General features: G+C 36.7%; 1 protein-coding gene across 1 annotated transcript in view; it reads right to left on the bottom strand.

Annotated features, from left to right (window-relative positions):
- Nucleotides 1–25,750, bottom strand: part of RYK (receptor like tyrosine kinase) — a 94,152-nt gene that overhangs the window by 1,912 nt on the left and 66,490 nt on the right. Inside the window, exons 12-15 of the mRNA XM_044912562.1 lie at nucleotides 21,275–21,407; nucleotides 19,916–20,025; nucleotides 19,606–19,765; nucleotides 149–285 (exon numbers count right to left, since the gene is read on the bottom strand). Of these exons, the coding sequence (XP_044768497.1) occupies nucleotides 149–285; nucleotides 19,606–19,765; nucleotides 19,916–20,025; nucleotides 21,275–21,407 (540 nt within the window). The remainder of the gene's footprint in view (nucleotides 1–148; nucleotides 286–19,605; nucleotides 19,766–19,915; nucleotides 20,026–21,274; nucleotides 21,408–25,750) is intronic.

Below are 25,750 nucleotides of genomic sequence, written 5' to 3'. Positions count from 1 at the left end.
TGGCTGACTCTGTGGTTCTCCATGAGTCTAATTCAAGTCTAAAGAGTCATTACTCTCCAAAGGGAAGTCTCTGTATGAATACGGAGACCGGCTCTTCTAGTATCATAAATGGAATGAAACCCATGTCTTCAAGCTCAGAGAAACTCACAGCTCATCAGGACAGTTGATTGGCTGGGCTATTCGGTAACCATCTTTCAGGTATGCGGCCATCTCAAAGGGATCAATGTCCACATAGGGCGTCTGGCCCAGAGTCATGAGCTCCCACAGCGTCACTCCGAAGGCCCACTGAGGAGAGAAGGAGAAACACAATGAGGGAAGGGACCAGGTATGGACCAAAAATAGCACCCAACTCTTAAGGAAAGCAAAATATTATCTACAAAAAGAAGTCTACCATAGCTAGTTAGTTTCTCTTGCTGGGACAGAAAAGAGCCTTTTAATGAATGCACCCTTTAATAGGAATACCATTATTATATATTCTAAGGTAATTAGATCCCTTGGAAAGAATGGTTTTTACTGTTGATTACAAGACCAACTACCCCAAACAGCTAATTATGTCTAATATTTTCCTAATATGAAAAATCTGTTACATTAAATAACTGCAGCTAGTCTGTATAATTGAGAAGTGGAAAATGATTATAACTTTAGCCTAACTGGAGGGAAGAGCACTCTGAATAAGTTAAATATGTAAACTGTGTAAAATACAAGATGTCTTGGATTTTTACTATATTCAAATAATTTAAATTAACAGATTAAAGCATCCTGAAAAAATATCTTCTAACCTTGCTTGAGTAAAAGATCAGATTTATTTAAAATCAACATGTGAACTATTGGTAGGAACAGAAATCAGAAGCAGTGACAAGAGTGTTCATTCATGGTCCAACCAGAGCTCCCCATTTTGGCCCAGCTGTGGTTATACTGGCTCATAGGGATTGTGCAGAGGGCAGGCAACATGTCTACACAGAGTTACTGCCATGCAGCCAGAAAGGACTCAGAGTAGGGACTCCTGCTGATCCGCTGCCACACATGAACTCTGAGGTGAGAACAGCTGAAGCTGGATGAGGAGGAAGGCATTTTTATGAGTCCTTTCTGTTCTAGACAGTTTGAATCCTTTATCTCCATCTAATTTTCACAACAAACCTGTGAGAATCACTGGTAGCCCAATTTTACAGGTAAGAAAACTGAGGCTCAGAGAGGTAATCGGCCCAAAAAACAAAATTTTTTAATGAATGAAGGAGAAAGAAATAGAGAAAAGGAAAAACACAAGTCAAAAACAAGTCTGTTTACAAGATCTGAGCATAGTGCATTAAATTTTAAGTAATTATTTTTCAATATTATAACAAAATCCAGAAATACTCCCTAAAATAAACAGGTTGTTTTTTAAAAAACTTGTGTTAGTGAACAATGGTTTTATTTCTTATTATAATCTATGAAAACAAAACAAAACAAAAAACCCAGTGGACAGACATTTTTAGGATATTTAAAAAATTATCAGTGGGGAATTCTATACCAAACCAAAATATACTTCAAAAATGAAGGCAAAAATACAGATTTTTTAGACAAAAAGAAGCTGAGATGGAAATTTGGATCTACAAAGGAAATGAATTGTATTAAAAACATGAGTAACAATTAGATATTTTTTCTTATTTTCAAGTTTCTTTAATAGATTGTTTAAAGCAAAAATAGTAACAATGTATTGTATGATTTATAATGTGTACAGTAGGTAAATTGTATGCCCACAGTAGCATAAAGGATGGAAGAAGATGATAAATGGAAATATTTTAAGTGCTTATATTAAACACAAATGGTATAATATTATTTGAAAGTAGGGGGTGTATCATAAACTCTAGGACAGGTTTCTCAACCTCAGCACTATGTATATTGTGGGGTGCATAATTCTTTGTTGTGAGAAGCTATCCCATACCTTGTGGGATGTTTAACAATATCCCTGGTCTCTACTCACTAGATGCCCCAAGTGCAAAAACTGAAAATAACTCCAGGTATTACCAAATGTCCCCTGGTGGGGAGGACAAAGTTGCCCCCAGTTGAGAACCACTAAGTTAGATTAATCAAAGAAAATAAAGGACACAAATTACTGATATCAGAAATGAAAGAGGGACCATCCTTATATCAAAAAATACAAACTTGACTTTACAACATTAAGTTCAGTAATTTAGATGAAATGAACAAATTCCTCAAAAGACATAAATTACCAATAGATGTAAGAATAAACAGAAAACTTATGTAGCTTATATCTATTAACGAAATTGAATTCAGGGTGCCTGGGTGGCTCAGTCAGTTGAGCGTCTGCCTTTGGCTCAGGTCATGATTTTGGGGTCCCGGAATGGAGCCCTGCTCAGCGGGGAGCCTGCTTCTCCTTCTCCCTCTCTCAAATAAATAAATAAAATCTTTAAAAAAAAAAAAAGGAAAGAAAGAAAGAAAAGAAATTGAATTGTAGTTAAAAATCTTTTCACAAAGAAAACTACATCCTGTTTCACTAGGTGAATTCCAACAAACTTGAAAGAAAAAAAAATAGGGCAAATTTATATGAGTTTCCTAGGGCTGCCATAATGAAGTACCACAAACTAGGGAGCTTAAACAACAGTATGTATTATCCCACAGTTCTGGAGTCTAGAAGTTCAAAATCAAGGTGTCGCCAAGGCTTTGCACCCTCTAAAACTCATGGGGAAGGATCCTTCCTTGCTCACGCCCAGCTTCTGGTGGTAGCCAGAAGTCCTTAGTGCTCCTTGGCTTGTAGATGCAGCCCTTCACGCTCTGCCTCCATGTTCACGGACATTTTCCCCTCACGTCTGTATCTCTTCTTGTAAGGGATACTAGTCATGCTGGATTAAGGTCCACCCTAATTGAGTATGACCTCATCTTAATATTTTATCTGCAAAGACTTTTTTTTCCAAATAATGTCACATTCTAAGGTACTGGGGATTAGGACTTCAACCTATTTTTTCAGGGGACACAATTCAACCTACAACACAATCTTACACAAACTCTTTCAAAAAACAGAAGAAGGGGAATATTTCCCAACTCATTTTGAAGCCAGCATGCCCTTAAATACCAAAACCAAAAAGTTAAGTCTTTGGAACTTAGTATCTTTTTCATTAACAGTTCATTAGGGTGGAGCAATGCCCATCCCAGAGGTCTGTGTTTTTGAAAGGGGTAGGGGGAGGAGAGGAAGGGAGGAACAGATGGGAATGGATGTATAGTTTTAAAATCTCCACAGAGGGGCGCCTGGGTGGCAAAGTCAGTTAAGCGTCTGACTTCATTTTAGCTCAGGTTGTGATCTCGGGGTCATGGGAGCCCCACATCAGGCTCTGCACTCAGCGCAGAATCTGCTTGGGGTTCTCTCTCCCTCTGCCCCTCCTGCTTGTGTTCTCGATCTCTCTCTGAGATAAAGAAATAAATTAAAAAAAAAAATCTCCATACAGAGCCTACTGGAATTTTCCTTAAAACTACTGGTTTAAGGGGCGCCTGGGTGGCTCAGTCGGTTAAGCATCTGCCTTTGGCTCAGGTCACGATCCCACGGTCCTGGGGTCAAGCCCCGCGTTGGGCTCCCTGCTCAGTGGGGAGCCTGCTTCTCCCTCTCCCTCTGCCGCTCCCCCAGCTTATGCTCCCTCTGTCAAATTAAAAAAAAAAAACAAACTTAAACAAACAAACAACTACTGGTTTAAAAATGGAAAAATGATTTCAAATTAATAAAAGTTAAAGGAAGGTGCCTGCATACATCCAGGTATCTGTCTATCTTAAAAGTGTACTCTAGGTAAACTTTTAATAATGACAATGATTAGTAATGCTTAATTTAAAAAATCGTGTCTAATTTACACATGGAAGGTAGTTCACTACTCTGATGGAACAGAGCCCAAGAAAGTAAAACTGGTTGGGTGTTCCCACCCCTTCTCCATGAAATGAGATGGATCTGTTCTTATTCACCGATTGTGGCAGCAGCTGTGAAAAAGGAATAATCAATCCAAACTAGATTTTGGAGGAAGAAACAATGGGAATTAATAACAAGTGGATACTGCCATTTTGTACACAGGGACTAACCCCATCCACTGACAAGGGAGGTACACTCTAACAACTCCCAACTCTAAGGGACCTTCACAGTAATGCTGCTCATATCTGAGATACGAAAGGTGCAAAGGTACGAAAACAGTATAATCTGTATAAGCTGATTTAAAAAAAATTACTTCTTTCACATTGTTTTGTTCACATTATTAACGCTAAGCATCCACCTAAGGTTCTCATATTACATTGCAACACTAAAAAACACCAAAATGAAGAACAATAAAGCCAAAGGGTACACTGCAGTTTCATTTCCTTAAAAGCCAACAAAAGTGATTAATTACATGTTGGCTCACCAACTCTTTAAAAAAAAAATCAAGACCAAATAGCACAAGGATGATTTGTGGAAAAACTGCTCTCTAAAGTCTTCCGATAACTAAGCCATTTAAAATTTAGACAGACTTATTCTATAATTTCCTTTTGTTTGACGTCGTTGGAAAGGGGGCAATAAGGTCAAGCTGTTTTTTCCAGAGTTTTATGAAAGGCTGCTGCTATATCCGTTTAAAGAACATTTAGAGAATAACAATGTTTTTTTATTCATCTTATTCCTCTTCTCCCAATTTGTTATTTTATAGCTTCTATACAGGATATGAAACTTTTTTTCACTAACAACATATACTGATGTGAGCTGTCAAAGTACATAAATAAGATTCTTTTTTACTCTTTAATGTAATATTAACTAATGCTGGGGCTATTAAGAGATTTCCATTCTGTTACTTCAGGAATTTATAAGGCAAGGCTGACCTCAGTATACTACAGACTGCTGAGAAAAGAATTCTGTCCATTTCTAAAGGGTCTCATCTGACCACAATAAAAGAAGCACCATTAGGTGTCTTAGGAGTAGCCCTTCTGTTAATACTAGAAACCTAACATCCCCTTCTCACACACGGAAATGGTATTCAGATGACCAAAGTGCAATTAATTTAATCTGGGTCAAGTGCTTTCCAAGCTTGACTAATGAGAAGAATCATCTAGAGTGTCTGTTACAAGTACAGATTCCTCAGTCCTATCCTAGTAATTCTGAAGCCCGGAACTCAGTATCTTAAAGAAGAGTCTTGGGGCGACTGGGTGGCTGTCGTTAAGCATCCGCCTTCGGCTCGGGTCATGGTCCCAGGGTCCTGGGATCGGGCCCTGCATCGGGCTCCCTGCTCAGCAGGGAGTCTGCTTCTCCCTCTCCCACTCCCCCCTGCTTGTGTTCCCTCTCTTGCGGTGTCTCAAATAAAAAAATCTTTAAAAAAAAATAAAAATAAAAATAAAGAAGTCTTTGTTCAGTCTTAAGATCTAGCAAATTTAGAAACTAATCTTAGATGTGTTAGCAGTAGTGGTCAGATAACAAAGATAGTTTTTATTTTTATTTTAGTATGGCTGACATTCAATAAAATGCACATAAAGTGCTCAGTTTGGTAAGTTCTGATATATGTATACACTCCTGCAACCATTGCCACAATCAAGACAATGAACATATCCATCACCTCCAAAAGATTCTTCCTGCTCTAGAATCCTTTCCTCCTGGCCCTCTCCACCACCACCCCTACGGTTCCCAAGTAACCATTAATCTGCTTTCTGTCACTAGTTCACATTTTCTAGAATTTTATATAAATGGAATCATTCAAACAGTACACTTCTTTGCCTAGCTTCTTTCACTTAGAATAATGATTCTCGCATTCATCTATGACACAGCATGCATTGACAGTCCATCCCTTTCATTGTTGAATAGTAGTCCATTATATGAATATAGCAGCTTGTTTATCCAAATGATGGACATTTGATTATTTCCAGGTTTAGTCACTGAAAGCTGTTATAAACATCTGTGTACAAGTATTGGTAAGGATATATGCTTTCATTTATCTAGGAGCAAAATGACTGGATATGGTAGATATATTTAACTTTTGGGCGGCGGGGAGGGGAAGGGAGAAAGAGAATCTTAAGTAGGCTCCACACTGGGCCTCACAACCTTGAGATCATGACCCTAGCCAAAATCAAGAGTTGGACGTTTAGCTGACTGAGCCACCCAAGTGCTCTGGATGTTTAACTTTTTAAGAAACTGCCAAACTGTTTTCCAAAGTGAATGTACCTAGGTATTAGATTTCCCGCAGCAGCGTAAGAAAGCTACAGTTCCTCCATATCCTTGCAAACACTTGTCTTTAATTTTAGCCATACAAATGGGTGTGTAATGCTATCTCACTGTGGTTTTACTTTGCGTTCTCCAAATGACTAATGAATTTGATATTTTCATGTGCTTGTCATTTGTATATCTTCATTGGTGAAGCATCTCTTCAAATATTTTGCCCATTTTTGTTACTGAGTTTTAAAAAATTCTTTATATATTTGGGGCGCCTGGGTGGCTCAGTTGGTTAAGCGACTGCCTTCGGCTCAGGTCATGATCCTGGAGTCCCAGGATCGAGTCCCGCATCGGGCTCCCTGCTCGGCGGGGAGTCTGCTTCTCCCTCTGACCCTCCTCCCTCTCATGCTCTCTGTCTCTCATTCTCTCTCTCTCAAATAAATAAATAAAATCTTAAAAAAAAAATAAAATTAAATTAAAAAAAATAAAAATAAAAAAAATAAAAAATTCTTTATATATTTTGTATGTATTTACCAGATGTGTATGATTTGCAAATATTTTCTCTGAGTGTGACTTGTCTTTTCATTCTCTGAATACTGTATTTCAAAGAGCATAAGTTTTTAAATTTTGACAGCCTGTTTTGTTCTTCCAGGGATCTTGATTTGGTGTCCTAAGAAATCTTTGCTTAACACAAATTTCCAAAGGATTTTCTTCTTTGTTCTCTTCCAAAAGTGCTATAGTTTTAGATTTTACATTCAAATCTTTGATCTATTTTGAGTTAATTTTTGTATATGTGTAGCAAGGTTTGGATCAAAGTTCATTTTTTTGTTGGATATCCAACTGCTCTAGGACTGTTTAAAAGATAATCCTTTCTCCACCAAATTGCCTTTGCACTTTTTTGCAAATTAATTGTCCATACGTATGTGAGTCAACTTTTAGGTATTCTGTTGTTTAACTGGTCTACCTTCATGCCAACATTACACTGTCTTGATTAGTGTAATTTTTAATCAGACCTCCAACTTCTTTTTTCTCAAAGCTGTTTTGGCTATTATAGATCCTCTGCACTTCCATATCAATTTTAGACTCAATCTGTCAATTTCTACCCCAAAAATTAAAAGCCTGCAAATATTTTCTTTGGGACTATGTTAAAATCTATAGATCAATTTGGAGAAAACTAACATCTTAATATCTTAATAGCTCTCCATTTATAAAGGCCTTTAATTTCTCTCAATAATGTGTTATAGTTTTCATTATGTAGATATTTCACATTTTTGTGTCCTAAGAATTTCATATTTTTGGATGCTTTTATGTTTTTATTTTTTTAATAAAGATTTTATTTACTTATTTGACAGAGAGAGACAAAGCGAGAGAAGGAAAACAAGCAGGGGGAGTGGGAGAAGGAGAAGCAGCCTCCCCGCTGAGCAGGGAGCCCGATGAGGGGCTCCATCCCAGGACCCTGGGATCATGACCTGAGCCGAAGGCAGACACTTAACGACTGAGCCACCCGGGTGCCTGTTTTTATAAAGTTTTTAAAAAACTTAGGGAAAGAAAACAATATGGAGGTTCCTCAAAAAATTAAAAATAGATCTACATACGATCTGGTAATTCCACTACTAGGTATACCCAAAAGAAATGAAAACAGTATTTTGAAGAGACAGATGCACCCCTATGTTGACTGCAGCATTATTCACAATAGCCAAGATATGGAAACAACCTAAATGCCCATCTACCAATTAATGCATAACAAAGATGCGGTATATGCACAACGGAATATTATTCAGTCATGAGGAAGGATATCCAGCCATTTGCAACAGTATGGATGGACCTTGAATATTATGCTAAGTGAGATAAAGCAGACAAAGACAAGTAATATATGATATCATTTATATGTAGAATCTAAAAAAGTCAAACTCATGAAAAATAGAGAGTAAAATGGTGGTTACCACGGGATGAGGGGCGAGAAGATAAAACTGATGTTGTTTAAGGGTACAAACTTGCAATGAGTAATAAATAAGCCACAGTGATCTAATGCATAGTATAATAAATATAGACAATAATATTGTACTATAATTACATAACATGATACCACCACAACAATCATTACAATATATAAATGTATCCAAATAACATGTTGTAACCTTAAATTTACAAGGTTATATGTCAAATATATGCAATAAGAATGATCCAAAAAAACTTTTAATTTCTGATTTTTCATTATTTGTATATAGAAATACAACTGATTTTTATACATTGATCTAGTATCCGAATCTGTTTAAACTCACTTACTAGTTTTAGTAACTATTTTGTATATCACACTGGATTTTCTTCATAGATGATCATGTCGTCCACAAATACTTACTTTTTCCTATCCAATCTTTCCTTGTTTTTTTTTCTTTTTTTTTTCCCCCTTTTCTTGCCTTAGTGCACTGGCTAGAACCTCAAGTACAACACTGAGGAGAAGTGATAGAGAGTGGGCGTCCTTGTCTTTCTTTTATTAGGTAAAATAATTCAGTATTAATAATTAAGTATAATGTTAGCAATAGGTGTTTTGGTTTTGGTAGATGCCCTTTATCAGATTGAGAAAGTTCTCTTCTATTCCTATATTGCTGAGAATTTTTATTAGGAATGAATTGAGGATTTTTTCCTAATACTTCTTCTGCATCTACTGAGATGATCATATAATTTTTCTTTTTTAGTATATTAATACAGTATATTGCACTGCTTGATTTTCAAATGGTAAAACAAACTTGTATTCTTGGAATAAAGCCTATATGACCATAATATGATTTTTAAACTATACTTTGGATTCTATTTGCTAAACTTTTGTTTAGAATTTTTGCATCTATGATCATGAGGAATAATGATCTATAGTTTTCTTTTCTTCTCGCCGTCTGGTGCTACTTCAAAGTAGTGCTGACCTCATAGAATGAATTAGAAAGTATTCTCCTCAATTTTCTGAAAGAGAGTGTATAGAATTTGTATTATTTCCTCCTTAAATGTTTGGAATGCCAGTGCCCTAAAACTCACTCTGGACCCAGAGTTTTCTCTTTCAGGCAGGTTTTTAACTAAACATTCCGTTTCTTTAACAGATACAGGGCTATTCAGATCATCTACTTCTTGAATGAGCTCTGAAAGTTATTTTGCAAAGAATTTGTCCATTTCACCTAAGTGTCTGAATTTACTGGGAAAAAGTTGTTCATAATCTTATTACCAAATACCTGTGAGAATCTGTAATGCTATCACCTTTCTCATTCACTACATTGTTAATTTGCAACATATTTCTTTTTTCCTGATTAGTCTGGTGAGAGATTTATCATAAATAGTATTCTCACAATTAAGCACTGGTTTCACTGATTTTCTCTACTGTTTTTCTATTTCGTATTTCACTGACTTCTGTCTATATTATTTCTTTTCATCTGCCTACTTGCAGTTTAATTTGCTCTTTTTCTAGTTTCTTAAGATAAAAACTAGGTCACTGATTTGAGACTTTTCTAATATTGATGTTTAATAGTATATATATTCCCCCTTTGAGCAGCATCCCCCAAACTTTGAAATACTGTTATTTTTTTATTCAATTCTAAATACTTCATAATTTCTCTTTTGATTTCTTCTTTGGCACATGGGTTATTTGGAAGTCTATTATTTAGTTTCTAAATATTTGGGAATTTTCTAGATTCCTATTTTTGATTTCTAATTTAATTTCATTGTGTTCACAAAACCCTATTTTGTATGAATTGAATCTTTTTATATTCACTGACTTGCTTTATGGCCCAGAATACGGTCTATCTTAGTAAATATTCCATGTACATTTGAAAAGAATATGGATTCTGCTGTTGTTGGGCGGAGTGTTCTGAGTTATTTAGATCAAGTTGGTTGATACTGTCATTCAAATCTAAATCCTTAACGATTTTCTATTTTATCAATGAGAGAGGGGGCACTGAAATGTATTCAATTATCTTTTAAAGAGATTTAAATAATAAGAAAAAAACATATATTTATGCATATAGTTACCATTTCTGGTGCTCTCTGTTCCTTTGTATAGATCCGTATTTCCATCTAGTATTGTTGGTTCCTAAAGGACTTTTTTTTAACATTTTTTGTAATATGGGTTTGCTGATGACAATTATTTCAGCTTTGGTATTTCTAAAAAAGTCTATTTCCCTTTCATTTTTCAAAGATATTTTCCCTGGGTATAGAATTCTATGTTCACAGGATTTTTTCTTACAGTACTTTAAAAATGTTTAACTGTTCTCGCCCTTGCATGGCTTCCAATGAGAAATTTGTTGCCATCCTTTTCTTGGTTCCTTTCTGTATCAACATGTTTTGTTTTGTTTTTTTCCCCCGGCTGCTTTTAAGATTTTCTCTTTATCACTAATTTGAGCAATTTGATTATAATGCACTATGGTTTAGTTTCTTCTTGCTTCTTGGATTTGGGGTTTGTTCAGTTCTTAGATCTGTGGGTTTATAGTTTTCACCAAATGTGGAAACATTTCAGTCTGTATTTCTTACTCTTTCTGTCCCTCCCTTTCACTCTGTGAACCCCAATTACACATATATTCAGCAACGTGAAGTTGTCCCAATGAGAGATCCTTCTTCAAGAATCTCCTGTATCTTCTCTCTCCTTCTATCTCTTGCTTTACTCCCATCTGAGAAGAAAGGTATTCCTCCTCCCATGCCTTTAACCTTTAACCTGGCCTCCTGAGCCCATTCACCTGTCATCTCTTGTACCTCCCCTCCAAAAACCACATGTCCAATCTCTTTCTCCCTGGCCTAAAAACCAAACCAAACGGACCCACCCCCCCCAAAAAAAGCAAAGTAGAAAAGTAACAAAATAAAGCCTCTCTTCATCCTGCCATCCTATCAAACTAAGATCATTTCACTCTTTTTCATAGCTGTACTTCTTCTAAGTGTAATCTACATATTGCCCCCCCCCTTAACATCTCCCACCGAGCCCACAACAATCACATCTACCTTTAATGATTTACTAAATCCACTCATTCAAATGCCCTCTATGATTTCCTAATCCTTTCTGACCACTGCAAGTATGTTTATAGACTAAAGTCTCCTTGAAACTATTTCTTTCCTTGGCTTCTATGACACAACATTCAATTTCTGTTTTAATTCTTTGTTCATCTTTCTTTTCTCACTAACTGAAACTACATATTCCCTATATTCTTCCCTTGGCTTTCTTCTCTCTCTAAATTCACTACCTCTGGGATCAAACCCTCCTGTTCATTCAATCCCCACTTTAATGAAGCTGATGTCCAATTTCCAATATCCGGCTTCTATGTTCTTCCAGAATTCCGGACCCACGTTCCATCCATTAGCATCTTGAATTCAATATGCCTCATATCAAATAAATCATGTTTTCCCCAAACCAGATATTCTACCTGTTGTCTTCAATTGTGTTATATCGTCACAATGACTTAAGATTTACTCCAAAAGCAGAACTAAAGAAAAGTACAGATCAAAGACTGCACTGAAGTTTTCAGAAACATGGGCCCCAGGTAGGAAGGCAGAGCAGACAGCTATGCAATAGATCTGATAGTTAAGAGGGGAGCCTCAGGGCACAAAGGTCAATTAATAAATGTACCCATAAATAACAACTGTAGTCAAAAGACATGGAATCTCTGAAGTTAAGTCTGAGGGTAAGACAAGGAGAAATATGAGATTCTGCATGGAAATGAAGAGGACAAGAGGTCTACGTGAGCCCTTCAGGATTCTTTTACACATTCAAGTACACAGCTCTCCAGGGATAAGATTAACATAGCTGGCTGTGAATGTTCTTAAAATAAATGACCCAAAATGTATACATATGCATATCCATTTCAATTCTGTAACTATGGAACACCTGTTAAAGGAAAATAAGTAAAACAGAGCTTCCATTGCCCATTCTGGGAAGAATGACTTATGCATAAAAATATAAGGCAGCAGTGGTAGGTGCCATTAGGTAAGTACAAAATTCTCTGGGGGTCCAAAGAAGACCAAATCAAAGGGCACAAAAGTACCTTGTGTCTTTGGACCCAACAGGAATTCCAGATTGGATGAAATGCAAAATATAAGGAAATGTACAATGGAAAATATAAAACTAAAAAGGGAAGATAAGGCAAGAAACAAAGGCTCTGAAAACCAGGGGAAGGAGTATGGGTCTTTCTTTACCAACTCCCTTTAATTAAGAGTTCACTTTGAAAATTAACAACTCAGGAAACAACAGATGTTGGCAAGGATGTGGAGAAAGGAGACCCTCCTACACTGTTGGTGGGAATGCAAGCTGGTGCAGCCACTCTGGAAAACAGTATGGAGGTTCCTCAAAAAGTTAAAAATAGAGCTACCCTACGACCCAGCAACTGCACTGCTAGGTATTTATCCAAAGGATACAAACATAATGACTTGAAGGGGCACATGCACCCCAATGTTTATAGCAGCAATGTCCACAGTAGCCAAAATATGGAAAGAACCCAGATGTCCATTGACAGATGAATGGATAAAGAAGATGTGGTATATATATATAATGGGATATTACTCAGCTATCAAAAGGAATGAAATCTTTCCACTTGCAACAATGTGGATGGAACTATAGAGTATTATGCTAAACAAAAAGAGTCAGTCAGAGAAAGACAAATACCATATGATTTCACTCATATGTGGAATTTAAGAAACCAAACAGATGAAATAGGGGAAGGGAAGGAAGAATAAAATAAGATGAAAACAGAAAGGGAGACAAATCCTAAGAGACTCTTAACTACAGGAAACAAACTGAGGGTTGCTAGAGGAGAGGGTGGGTGAGGGGATGGGGTAATTGGGTGATGGGCATTAAGGAGGACACTTGATATAATGAGCACTGGGTGTTGTATGCAACTGATGAATCACTAAAGTCTACTCTGAACCTAATAGTACAGTAAATGTTAACTAAATTGAAACTTTTTAGAAGATTTTATTTGAGATAGTGAGAGAGAGAGCGCACAAGTTGGGGGGAGAAGCAGAAGGAGATGGAGAAGCAGACTCCCTGCTGAGCAGGGAGCCTGACTCCGTGCTTGATCCCAGGATCCTGGGTTCATGACCTGAGCTGAAAGCAGAAGCTTAACCGACTGAGCCACCCCGGCACCCCTTAAATTGAATTTTTTTGAAAAAACAGTTCAATTTGAAGATCAAAATATCATGGAGGAATATTCCTAGCAGTGAAAGCTTGAGATCACTTAACTTACTAACATTGATTTTCACAAGTTTTCAAAACTGACATCCACTGTGCACAAGGTACAGGCTTTATTAGTATATATCCCTTCCTAAATATCCAATTTTTGAAGCTTTTATTATCCTATGAATTTTAAATTTTCAGACATAGTTTCTAGGTCTTTTCTTTTCTTTTTCTTTTTTTTAAAGATTTTATTTATTTATTTGAGAGAGAGAGAATGAGAGACAGAGAGCATGAGAGGGAGGAGGGTCAGAGGGAGAAGCAGACTCCCTGCTGAGCAGGGAGCCTGATGCGGGACTCGATCCTGGGACTCCAGGATCATGACCTGAGCCGAAGGCAGTCGCTTAACCAACTGAGCCACCCAGGCGCCCGTTTCTAGGTCTTTTCAATAACCATAACTGAAATATACATCTATAGGAAGGAGTACATTACTTTAAAAAAGCTCTACTACTTAAAATTTAAGATATCATTAATAGATTTATATAAGTAACCCTTAAAGTGGATCTTTCAGCAATTCTTCAAGGTTAACTATCACCTAAAAATCTTAATACTCCTCCAGATTATCGCTGTAGCAAATATTTTTTTATCCCAGCTTCAAATGATCCCCGGTATATAATGACTATATATAAAATGCACTGACTATATCAGGTGTCAAATTTAGTACATGTTGCTAACTCAACTTCAAAAATCAGCAATCTTTAGGCACAGAGTATCATACATGATTGAAAAGAGACCACTTCTGCTATGAATCTGCCCTAGAATCTGTGTTCAGGAAAGGGAGAAGAACCAATATGGGATACCTACCAGGCCATCACATATATCTGCTATTTATGAGACTTTCCTCTACTGCACTAGATGCTTAGTTAGACATTGCTCCATCAGAACACAGGCTATTTGAAGGTAATGTTAAATAGTATGATAAGGAAAAGGAAGGAAAGGGAAAGGGATATTCACAAGATCTCTTGAGGAAAATATCTATTCTTAGGGAGAGCCTAATACAGAAAATACATCAAGGGCAATACCTGATCACAAGACAGCAACCAGCCACCTCTGAAAATATAACAACTATTCCTAAAGTAAATCCATTTATTCCTCTTTTCCAGAAAATACTAGGACTATTAAAATAATATTAAATACAACTAAAAAATATTTTCTTAATGTTAATAACATTAAACTTTCAATCTTTATTTCTTAATATCTGAATGATCCTTTCACCTCTCCAGGTTTTCCTTAATGTCTTTATATCAATTCCTCTTAATGCTAGTTTTTATTTATTTAGTTATTTTTTATTGAAGTATAGTTGCCACACAATGTTACATTAGTTTCAGGTGTACAACACAGTGATTCAACAAGTTTATACGTTATGCTCTGCTCACAAGTGTTAGCTACAATTTGTCACCATACAATGCTATTCCTCTTAAAATGTGAATTTTATGTTTAAGTAAGTCTAAGGTTGTTGACGTGTAAAATTTACAACCATAATGGAAAGGAATAAATACTGGGAACCTAAGCATTATTCTAAAATTAACAAGAAAGAAACAACATAAAACAGAAAATTTTCCGTACTTTTAAAAACAGTAAGCATTCTCTGAAAACTGTACCTTTCTCTTTGATACCACATTAGTTCAGAAGACCACTCTTCATGGGTATATTATGAATGTGAGTTTCTCCTGCTCAAGTCTGCTCAGGGTGTGGCAATGACTTTCCATGACACTGGGCAAACAAGAGCAGTAAGAAGCACTCTGCTGTAGATACAGTATCTGGATAACTTTGCAGATTTCCCTTCTTCTTCTAGGTCATCTTTAATGTTCACAAAATAAATATTGTAAAGGCACAGGAACACATTTTAATTTACACCCTAAAAACTGTTCAAATACTTTAAAGAGTCTCCTCATTGCTATAAGCCATGCTGATAAGATTAGCATGGAAATCATTTCCTTAACTTGTTTTTCCCAAGAAAATGTTTTTTAAACACAATGTAATACTGTAAAGACAAAAAAGCACCAAGAAAGAAACTTAATTGTGCATTCCTGATTGCATTTAGTCTCTTAGTAGGATGTAGTTTCTTAACAGCGGAATTATGTTAGCTACAATAATTGCCTAAATAATTGAAAGAAGATATAAATCAAGAAATCTATTTTCAAATAAAGAAAAGAAAATTACAGAAAAAAATCTATGGTGGTATCTACATCTGATGAAAACAATATCCAGAAATTCTTAAGACTGCCTAAGATGATGTCATAGCTTGGAATAATAAAAGAGATTTATAACTAGTCAAAATCTAGTTGTGCATATTTCCTAAGTTCAACAGTTAAAAGTTGATATTAACATTATAAGAATCTTGACATACTGAAGTATTGAATCCTTTCAGTAAAAACTGTAAAAACACAAGAGATGCAATGTATTATTTTTAAGATGGAACACATTAATGTATTTCCAAACAAATCACATAGAACTTTCAACTATAAAAAAAATGCAAAAATGTTAAGGATCTTTTAAAGGACAAAGAAAACGCCCTCTCCAAGGCAGTAATACCATTTCTTAAGTGTTACATTTAAACCTGAAATATGTATTTTACATGTGTAGACTGGTGAGAGTGGCTTTACATTACTTATTTTGCATATGACTATGTATAAAGTTTCCCAGCCCCAAAGTAGCATATTAAGTGTAGTTTTTGAACCCCCAACTCCATCTATAAAAGAAAAACAGGAACAGAGAATAATGATTATATGTATATATTTTCAATACAAATGTTAAAAAACAATCTTTAACATTTGTGTTTTAATGTAAGAATTCAAAAAGTAGGGGCGCCTGGGTGGCTCAGTCAGTTAAGCATCTGCCTTCGGCTCAGGTCATGGTCTCAGGGTCCTGGGATCGAGCCCCGAGCCCCGTGTAGGGCTCTCTGCACAGTGAGGAGTCTGCTTCTCCCTCTCAGTCTCCCTCTGTGCTCTCTCTCAAATAAATAAAATCTTAAAAAAAAAAAAAAAAAGAATTCAAAAATATTCAATCCCAGAAAACTGAAAAATGGATTTTTACACTAATATTTGTATCACAGTCATAGGAAACAGAGCAGTGTTCCTATTCCTTTTAATCTTAATTATCCAAGGCAAGATATTTAGGGAAAAAAATATATATATATGTACATATACTTTAAAAGAAATGAATTACTAAGAATATAAAGAAGAAAAATCTGAACATTTTAGGGGTTAACCATGCTAAATGTAAATCAATGGGTACTGTCACCATCACATTTTAAGTATAGCCAGAAGAATTTGGGTCACACAGACATTTCAAGTAAGTTTATGCCAAGACACACTAAAAGTAATCATGATTTTAAAGTAAGTCTCCTGTTAAGTTGCTCACCATTAAGTTCACAGAGATTTTTTAAAAATAAAGCTGTCAAGTGCTCAAGCAGCAACAAGATATCTAGTACAACTACATTCTGACAGAAAACAAATTCTAACATAAAATATGTCAACTCCTGCAAAATTTCTAAAATACCATAACCATAAAAGTAACTAATTCTAAGGATAATTTTGAAATATTTGCTTAACTAAATCACGTATCCTCAACTCAGATTTTATCAGCTAATAGGACAGTGTCCCTGGCTGAAAAGATGTAGATCACATTACTGAGGGATGTATTATTAGTCTCACTGGTCGAAACTGTATTATCTAATTTAATTTTCACTTAGGTGTTCCTGTGAAATATTTAATCATAAATGTTGTAAAACACAATTCCTATTACTGCTTAAATATACAATGGAATGCCTTACACAGAAATATACAAATACATTAAATTAAGCAATGCATAATTTGGGGGCTTCCATGTGTAAGCAAATAGCATTACTGGCCATCTTGTATATCCCCTTGAAATATTACCTATCAATCAATATTCCTTTTTCTAAGAGAATAATCATTTTTTTAAGAGAATAATCAAACAATCCCCAATCTTTTGAAGTTACATGGCATACTTGTCATTTAAGAAACATCTATTTCGGGCGCCTGGGTGGCTCAGTTGGTTAAGCCACTGCCTTCGGCCCAGGTCATGATCCTGGAGTCCCGGGATCAAGTCCCGCGTCGGGCTCCAGTCCCGCGTCGGGCTCCCTGCTCGGCGGGGAGTCTGCTTCTCCCTCTGACCCTCCCCCCTCTCATGTGCTTTCTCTTTCTCATTCTCTCTCTCTCAAATAAATAAATAAAAAAATCTTTAAAAAAAAATTAAAAAAAAAAAAAAAAAAGAAACATCTATTTCCTGCCCATTAGACTAGTTTTGGGTTCAACACAATTGCCCCTTCATTTCTGCTAAGGCAATTATGCTATATTTCAATGAGTACCAAATCATAAATTTCAAAAATCAACCACTGAAAAAAATACAAAGATCCCAAAGAGATGAGTGACTTAATATTTTAAATCAACAACAGAGTAAGATTTAAAAAAAAAAAAAATAATGAACAAAGTTTCTTTTACTTTCCTGCATTCAAAAACATTCAGATGTAAGCCTTTCTACTAAAGGGGTAGATTTGAAAACCATATAGTTCTAGTTTAACTGATACTATGTTTTAAAGCTATGTGCTAAAACCAAAGTTAAACTCATCTGCACCCCTGTGAAAACAGCTTTGCTTAATGTAGAAGTGGCAAAGAATTCCAGCTATAATTCAGAACTTCTAAATAAAGATCTGGCAACCCCCAAAACTAGTACGATATCAATCAGAGTAAAATTGGTCCTTAATGATATTCAATACAGCAGCTATGTGGTAGCCTAAAATCAAACTCTGCTTTCTCTTTTCACATTATTTGAGAAAACTCAAAATCAAAAACAAAAATGCAACCCTTTCCTCCCCTCAAAAAAGCTTATCCTACATTATATAGATGGGTCCTAAAGGCAATCACATTATCTTCGTAAGGGAGAGGCAGGAGTTTTAAGAGACAGACATACACAGAGGAGAAGGTGATATGAACAAGAAGCAGAGAGATGCAGCCATGAAGGATGCTAACAGCCACCCGAAGCCGGAAGAAGGACGGTTTCCCCCTTAGGACCTCTGGAGGGAGCATGGCCCTGCCTACACCTTGATATCAGACATTTGACCTCCAGAACTCAACTGTGAAAATAAATCTGTTGTTTTACCACCAAAGTTGCAATAATTTGCTATAGCATCCAGAGGACACTAATAACACTGGGGAAATGAGAATATTAAGAGAGTAATCCTTAAAGCACACAAACTTGGAAGTAAAAGGGTAACCCTATACTGTAAATAAAACATATTGATGAGACACAAGATACAATGATATAGTAAGCCCGATTTTTACAACTGAAACTTTGAAGCAAACAATCTATAAGATTTTATAAGTAACAAACACTAACATCGTTGAGTGGTCATAGAGTGGGACCTTATAAGCCCAAGTTTCACCTAATCTCTAGCTATTCAGCTACAATAATAAACTACAATAAGCAAGAGACAGGAAAATAAATCCATCTTTCAAATCCGACTAAAAATGAGAAATTAAAAGCAACTTAAGGGGTGTCTGGGTGGCTCAGTTGGTTAAGCGTCTGCCTTTGGGTTGGGTCATGATCCCGGGGTCCTGGAATCAGCCCGGCATCGGGCTCCTTGCTCAGCAGGGAGCCTGCTTCTCCCTCTCCCTCTGCCTGCTACTCCACCTGCTTGTGCTCTCTCTCTCCCTGACAAATAAATATTCAAAAAATAAAAAATAAAAGCAACTTAAAATATCTGCAAAATACCCACAAGTAAACATGGCTTCTGAAACTACTCATCACTAAGTATAAAAGATCCCACTATATGATCTGCTCTGATGGGCAGAACTACTCAGAAACCGACAAAAGGGAAGAGAGTGACATCTGGGGAATTATATATTACACAGGTCATAATGTTGGAAGAGGTTGTTTGAAAAGAAGAAAACAATAAATCTTTATGATCTGGCAACCAGTTGGTCATTCTGAGACTTAAATAAGAAAGAAAAATAATCAGCTATGGAAACCTCTCTAAGCCTTGATATCCACCTTTAAAACTGGGATATTAGTGTCCAGCTACTTCATAGTGTTAACAGCCCCCTCACAGGGCTACTCTGAGGATGAAATGTGATTATGCACAGTCACAGATCATGGTTTGGGTCACAGCTTCTTTCCAGAAACTGACTGAATGGAGCTAACTACGCTTGCTTTCTCATTGAAACATTTCAGGGAACAATTACTAGATTTAAAAAGATAGGGAAAAAAAATTAAAACATAAAGCCTGCTGATATCCAGGAGTTCCAGAACTTACCACATCACTAGCACTGGAGAACTCATTATTAACCAGACTTTCCAGAGCCATCCACCGAACTGGCCTGTTTTCGTTGTCCCCCAGACAGTGATAGTCCATGGGGAACAAATCTCTGGAGAGGGCATTGTCTGTGATCTTAACTTGGAGTGTGTCATCAATGCTGAAAAGTAGAGACATGAACATCAAATACAATTGGCGTATTTAAAACATATGGATCACAGTTATTCTTCAATACCATACGATGCCCACTGTGACTCCTGGGGAGAGCCCCCAGTCCACTGAAATGACATGATGAGCTCATGGCACCTACACACAGTTCCTAGCAGCCAGGTCTTTGTGGATAACTTCCCTTCTGGCCAGATAGCTCATTCCACAGGCAATCTGAATAGCCATGTGTACCAGGTCTTGTTGAGAAATTGCCTGTGGTTTAAAAAAAAAAAAAAAATGACGTTTGCAGTTAGCACAAAAATGATGATGGCAGTCAGCTGCTTATTTTATTCCACAGTCCTACTCCATCCCAAAATACTTCTTCACACCTACACATGGAGTTTTAAAAACCTACTTCTTGACCAAGAATATGTTCTCATAGCTCCCTAATATTTGTATCTACTACAGCCTTACCATTCTGTAATATAACTTACCATTTACTTTACCGCCTCTCTCATCTGTCAGGTATAGCTCCCCAACATCCAGCACATATAGTAGCTGCTCAATAATTATTTATTCCATGACTCTCAAGGTAAAATTTCCAGTGCTTACTATTCAGTAACCTGTTCTCTTCTTTAAAACTCATAGTTTTTATTAGATGATCTCTGGGGACCATTTTCTAGCTAACAGAAGTCTACAGCTCTCACTACTGATGTATTCCTCTTAGAGCCAGGATACAAGTCTTGTGGGCTGAGGAATGAAACTCTTCCTCAGGTGATGCTGATGGGCTACAGCCTCCAACAACTTGTTGGAACCCTGGCTTTAATCCTGTCAATTTACAAAGCATAGTGACATATTAAGTCAAGTACTCAATGCAGCCTTTGAATCCACTTTCTCCTGGTAACCATAGTACGTACACTATTATAAACCCTAAAACAAACTTAATATGGCTACAAGTTACAGTAGGCAACAAAACAACAGCTAGGCTTTAGGATAACTACCACCCATGCGTCTGGAATGTAGCCAAATGCTTCACAGCTATGTGCACAAGCAGTGAAGAGAAGGAAACTCTTAGATGACTGACATCTTACAGCCAAGCATATTAAAAATAGATCCAATTATCTCCATAATCCAGACTTCCAGTCACCACCAGCTTTTGATACAATATGGACCAAATGACTCAGTCAAGTATGTTTCCATTCCTAGAAGGGAGATCTAGTACCAGTGCCTTCAAAGAGTTATCAGGAAAATGACGGAGATGGTGTTAGAGTTGAGGTGATTATAAATAAACACACAATGGAGAAAAAGGAAAAACTTCAGCATCAGTAAAGTGCAACCTTCAAGACAGGAATCATAAACCATCTTCCTCTAAATCAACAGGTTATAATTATCTTCTGGCTCATTTTGAGTTTCTTTTTGCAGGCTTTTACACAGTTTATATACAAGAAGGTTAACATCTACTTTCAAAGATACTATCAGAAGTTCCTGGTAAATAATTGATATCTGGGCAAATTTTTCTCACCTGTGGATTATTGGCCTCTACTAATTTGCACTGCCGTAAAAACAATTTAAGGTTCCCCCAATTCATGTAAGGCAGTATCACCATGGGTTTTTCTCCGTCTTCTATACACACATGCGTAATAGGAAGAAGGTTTCTACAAAATAATAAGAAATCAGGAAAAAGACAAGTGAAATCTAAAACCTCAAAGGCTTATTTTTAATAAAAAGTAATAAAGATAACCTAAAACAAAACAAGAAAATCTCAAACATACTTAAAAACATGATTACCTTTAAAAATGCAATAAAATTAACAAATGCCCTTTAAAACTAGACTTCAGTATTTTCTACATATGCACTTTCTTGGTAGGGAAAAGCTATAAACTCAAAGTTGTTTCCTGTGGACTGGATTCTCTGAAGACACACTCTAGCCACACTAAATCTTTACTCTTAAAGGGTAATCAGAGACATTTAAAAATGACTTAACGCATTATGAGTGTATTATAACATACCCTTAAGTCCATCAACACATTAAAGAAGGAAAAAAAAGACCCCCATGCAGGCTATGGACCAGAATATGATCATCAAGAAGACCTCAAAGAGGCTTCAACTGCCACAACAGCCAAGATATCCTTAGCTGGTCACATGAGACTTAGAATCTGATTTCTAAATCCTGTATTTACCATTTATAGATAGTCTGTGTGACTATCTCTCCTGGCCTTAGTTTCCATACCTCTAACATGGCATCACACCAACCATAAAATGCTGTTATGAATAAAGCCAAAGCACGTAGGAACATTCTTGTTTCTCTTTAAATTTCCATGGCACACATAAATACTTTCATCCTATTGCCTAATGACACCTCTTTCCACTGGTATTTGGAAATAATTTAATTTTCTCCAAGGTTATGTAACTTTACACATAATTATCTCATTTTCCCCACTATGCTAAAAATTTCTAAAATGCAAAAACTAACATGAACTCTTATTTTTATACCCAATGCTCTGTATTTTGTGCCACAAAAAATAAGCATTTAATAAGTATCTGACAACACAAGTAACATAGCCTTAAAAACATTCCTATTCTTTAACTTAGCAAATTTTGCCTCTAAGGATATTTAATAAGGAAATATTAAACATTAAAAAGCTACATGAACAAGGATAGTTAATGCAATATTAATAGCAAAAAGTTGCAAACGACTTCAACGTGCAAATGTAAGACAAGAGTACACCCAAATCACAGGACAGTATATAACAATTAAATGGTCACAAAAAGATGTTAAGAGGAGTAAATGTTTATCTTATAGGAAAGCAAGGTACAAAATTCACATATGTTTGCAGGATAATTCCAAACATGGAGAAAAACTAATAAAACTCTGCACAAAAATAGGACAAGAATTAAAAGTTGTTGTCTTTGAGTTGCAGGGCTTTAGATCATTTCTACCTTGCTTGCTACCTTGCCGTTTCTGGATTTTCTAAATTGTCTCAATTGTCTCAATTGAGCATGTGTCTCTTTTAAAACCACAGTCACACAATTCTGGCCCAACAGTGCCCAAGTGAAAGCTATGGGCTCCCTTCATGCTGCACAGGAGTTACTAAAAGGGAAAGCACTAACCCCAAGGAGCGGAAAATGAGGACTCAGAGATGAGTAAACTTGCACAAGGTAACCCCTCTAAGTACATACAGCTTCTGCTTGCATTTCAGTCTAACAGTGCCAGTGATGATTAGTCCCACTTTGTGAGGAAACCCATACAGAGAGAGGTTAGATAATCTGCCAAGGACAAACAACAAGTGCATGGAGAAAAAAATTCAAAGCTTCATCTGATTCCAGAAACCCTTGTGCTTTCCCCTGGACCAATGGATATGCCCTCCCAGGAGAGCAAGAAAGAATACAAGGGAAGTGACAGAGCCTCTTTTCACACCAAGTCGCATGCACACTAAAATGACTACAGCAGGTCTGCATTCAGGTTTAACTGAGCACACCATGATTTTAGAAGTAATGGAGTTACCCGATCTCTCAAACCCCCCTCCCCAAAATTACTCCTCTGCTCCTCTCCTCATGTCTGAAATCCACTGAACAGAGTTAAAGGTATTTTAGTGCTTTTTGAGATCAAATCATTAAAAGCCCTCCAGAAGAGGTAACAAGCCGCATGAAGATGTTTTAAGGTACAAAATGGCTGGTCTTCATTCTGTCCATTTTATAAAGGAAAGGAGGATAAAGAGGAAGATCTGGGACCTAGATGAAGAATGGATGAAAGCAGAAACTGGTGCTGTAGACAAGAACAAGGCAGAGGAAGGGAAAGTTTTGTGGGGACATGAGACAAGAACTGCATCTAGTTCTCAGTCTTGCCCAGTGTGCTTACAGAGGGAGAGCTGGGAGGCACTCAGTGTTAAGAAGGTCGCCATCAGGCAGCTTGGGCCAGTGGAGAGCCAAACTACAAGGAGAAATAACTCAAGAGCACTCTGTTATGAAGCACTTCTGATGTCATTAAATTAAGTTACAATTAAAATAAATTTTATTTCTACAGCTATTTTAACTTACAGTAAAAATTATTCTCACAAATTCCAGTGGAAAAAGGAATAAAAACTTTCAAAATGCTTTAAAATATTTCAACACTTTACAATTCTTACTTGTGGAATGTTAAAACACGAAGTAAACATGTTTTGCATGTGGAATTATACACCACAACCAGTTCTAAAAAGTTAAATTCTGAAACAAGGCATCATTTCTTACTGAGTGTATTTTGTTTGCTTGCTAAGTTCTGTAATATGAACACTGAAGCTCATTAAGTTCATTTTTATCCCTCAGGCCTAGCAGAGTTGCAAGTGCAAAATTGGCACTTCATGAATTAGAATAAGCGAATGAGGGGCGCCTGGGTGGCTCAGTCGTTATGCGTCTGCCTTCAGCTCAGGTCATGATCCCAGAGTCCTCGGATCGAGCCCCACATCGGGCTCCCTGCTCAGTGGGAAGCTAGCTTCACCCTCTCCCACTCCACCTGCTTGTGTTACTGCTCTCGCTATCTCACTCTCTGTCAAATAAATAAATAAAACAAAATAAAAAAAGAATAAGCCAATGAACAAATAAATGCATAGACACAGCCATAACACCAGGGGTCAGAAAGAAAAGCATGGTAGGCCCTAGTCCCCTTAAAAGTGAAAAAACCTGCAACAATGAGTGTAAAGAACAATAATGTACTTTCTACATATTGACAATATGTTTTGCTCATTAAAAATTAGGAGTCCTGGGCTCCTGAGTGCCTCAGTCAGTTAAGCATCCAACACTTGATTTCAGCTCATGTCTTGATCTCAGGGTCAAGCCTTGCATTGGGCTCCACAATGGGTGTGGCACCTACTTAAAAAAACAAAAAGCAAAAAACCTAGGAGTCCTGGTATTACTGTATAGCCAGGAAGAACAATTAACTATGACTAAGCTACACAATTTGCCTCTAGAAGACTTTCCCCAATCACTGAATGTCCAGTATCAACCCCATTTAGCATGTGGAATTCCATCACCTAAGGGTGTCTTGGGGCTGCTAATTCATCCTGATAGGATGCTGGCTGGAAAACACTACAGCTGAAAAGCCACATGAAAAATGCTCCAAATACTTGTTCTGAACATTTTTCCAGCCAAACCATCTTTGGGCTACAATGGATATAAAACTGCTTCTTAGGAAAATCCTGGCTTTGTGTGGATTTGTCCAGTCTCCCACTCCTGTGCTGAAGTGGTGCAGACCTTCTACCAGGGTAAGAATACCAGGTAGGTACCAAAGTACTAGATTAACATTACATACTAGTATTAAACACTTTTGACTCTTCCCCCTAGTGTCAGCATAAGAGAACATCAAGCATTTCCAATACTGCCAAGAAGGACATTTCCAAATGACCATTAACCAATTCTTATTTTGTTACTCAGAGGAAACAAAATGTGTTTTTTAGAAAATACAGTCTCAGGAATGAGTAGCCATCCATTCCTCTGTAAGTTCTACACTTGGATTGAATCAGGCCATGGAAGATAACTGTCTTCAACCACTTGACTTTAACCCTTCAATGGGACATCTTCCATCGCTCAGTACTGTGTGTTCAATTTTTTCAAAGGTCCCTGGGATTTTTTATACTCAGTGAAACTACAAAGTTTATCTGTTCAGTTATATTAATCAATGTCCCAAGTAGATTATAAGCTTAATGAGGCAGCTGCCTCACAATTTGAAACTAGAAAACCTTTTTTCCTCCCCCAAGGAATATTTATGTTTGTTTCTCTTCTAATACTGAGATTTATCAACTTTTAATGGTTCCTCAAGCCTGACTGCCCAGAAGCTAAGAGATGTTTTATGTTCAATCACAGCAAAAATATTTGTGTCTTCATTGTTGGCTTATTTGTTTTCTCTTCCACCATCACAATGCCATAAAACTCAGTTTGATTTTCATTACCATTTTATTAATCTTACAACTGCTGCCTTCTTTTTAGGTTCTCAAATTCTTTCAAATGTGAACAAAAGTATAAA

The sequence above is a fragment of the Neomonachus schauinslandi genome, chromosome 1, assembly GCF_002201575.2.
Source record: "Neomonachus schauinslandi chromosome 1, ASM220157v2, whole genome shotgun sequence".
NCBI lineage: Eukaryota > Metazoa > Chordata > Mammalia > Carnivora > Phocidae > Neomonachus > Neomonachus schauinslandi.
The sequence above is the reverse complement of the archived record's forward strand: the minus strand, read 5'-3'. Positions and strand labels throughout refer to the sequence as shown.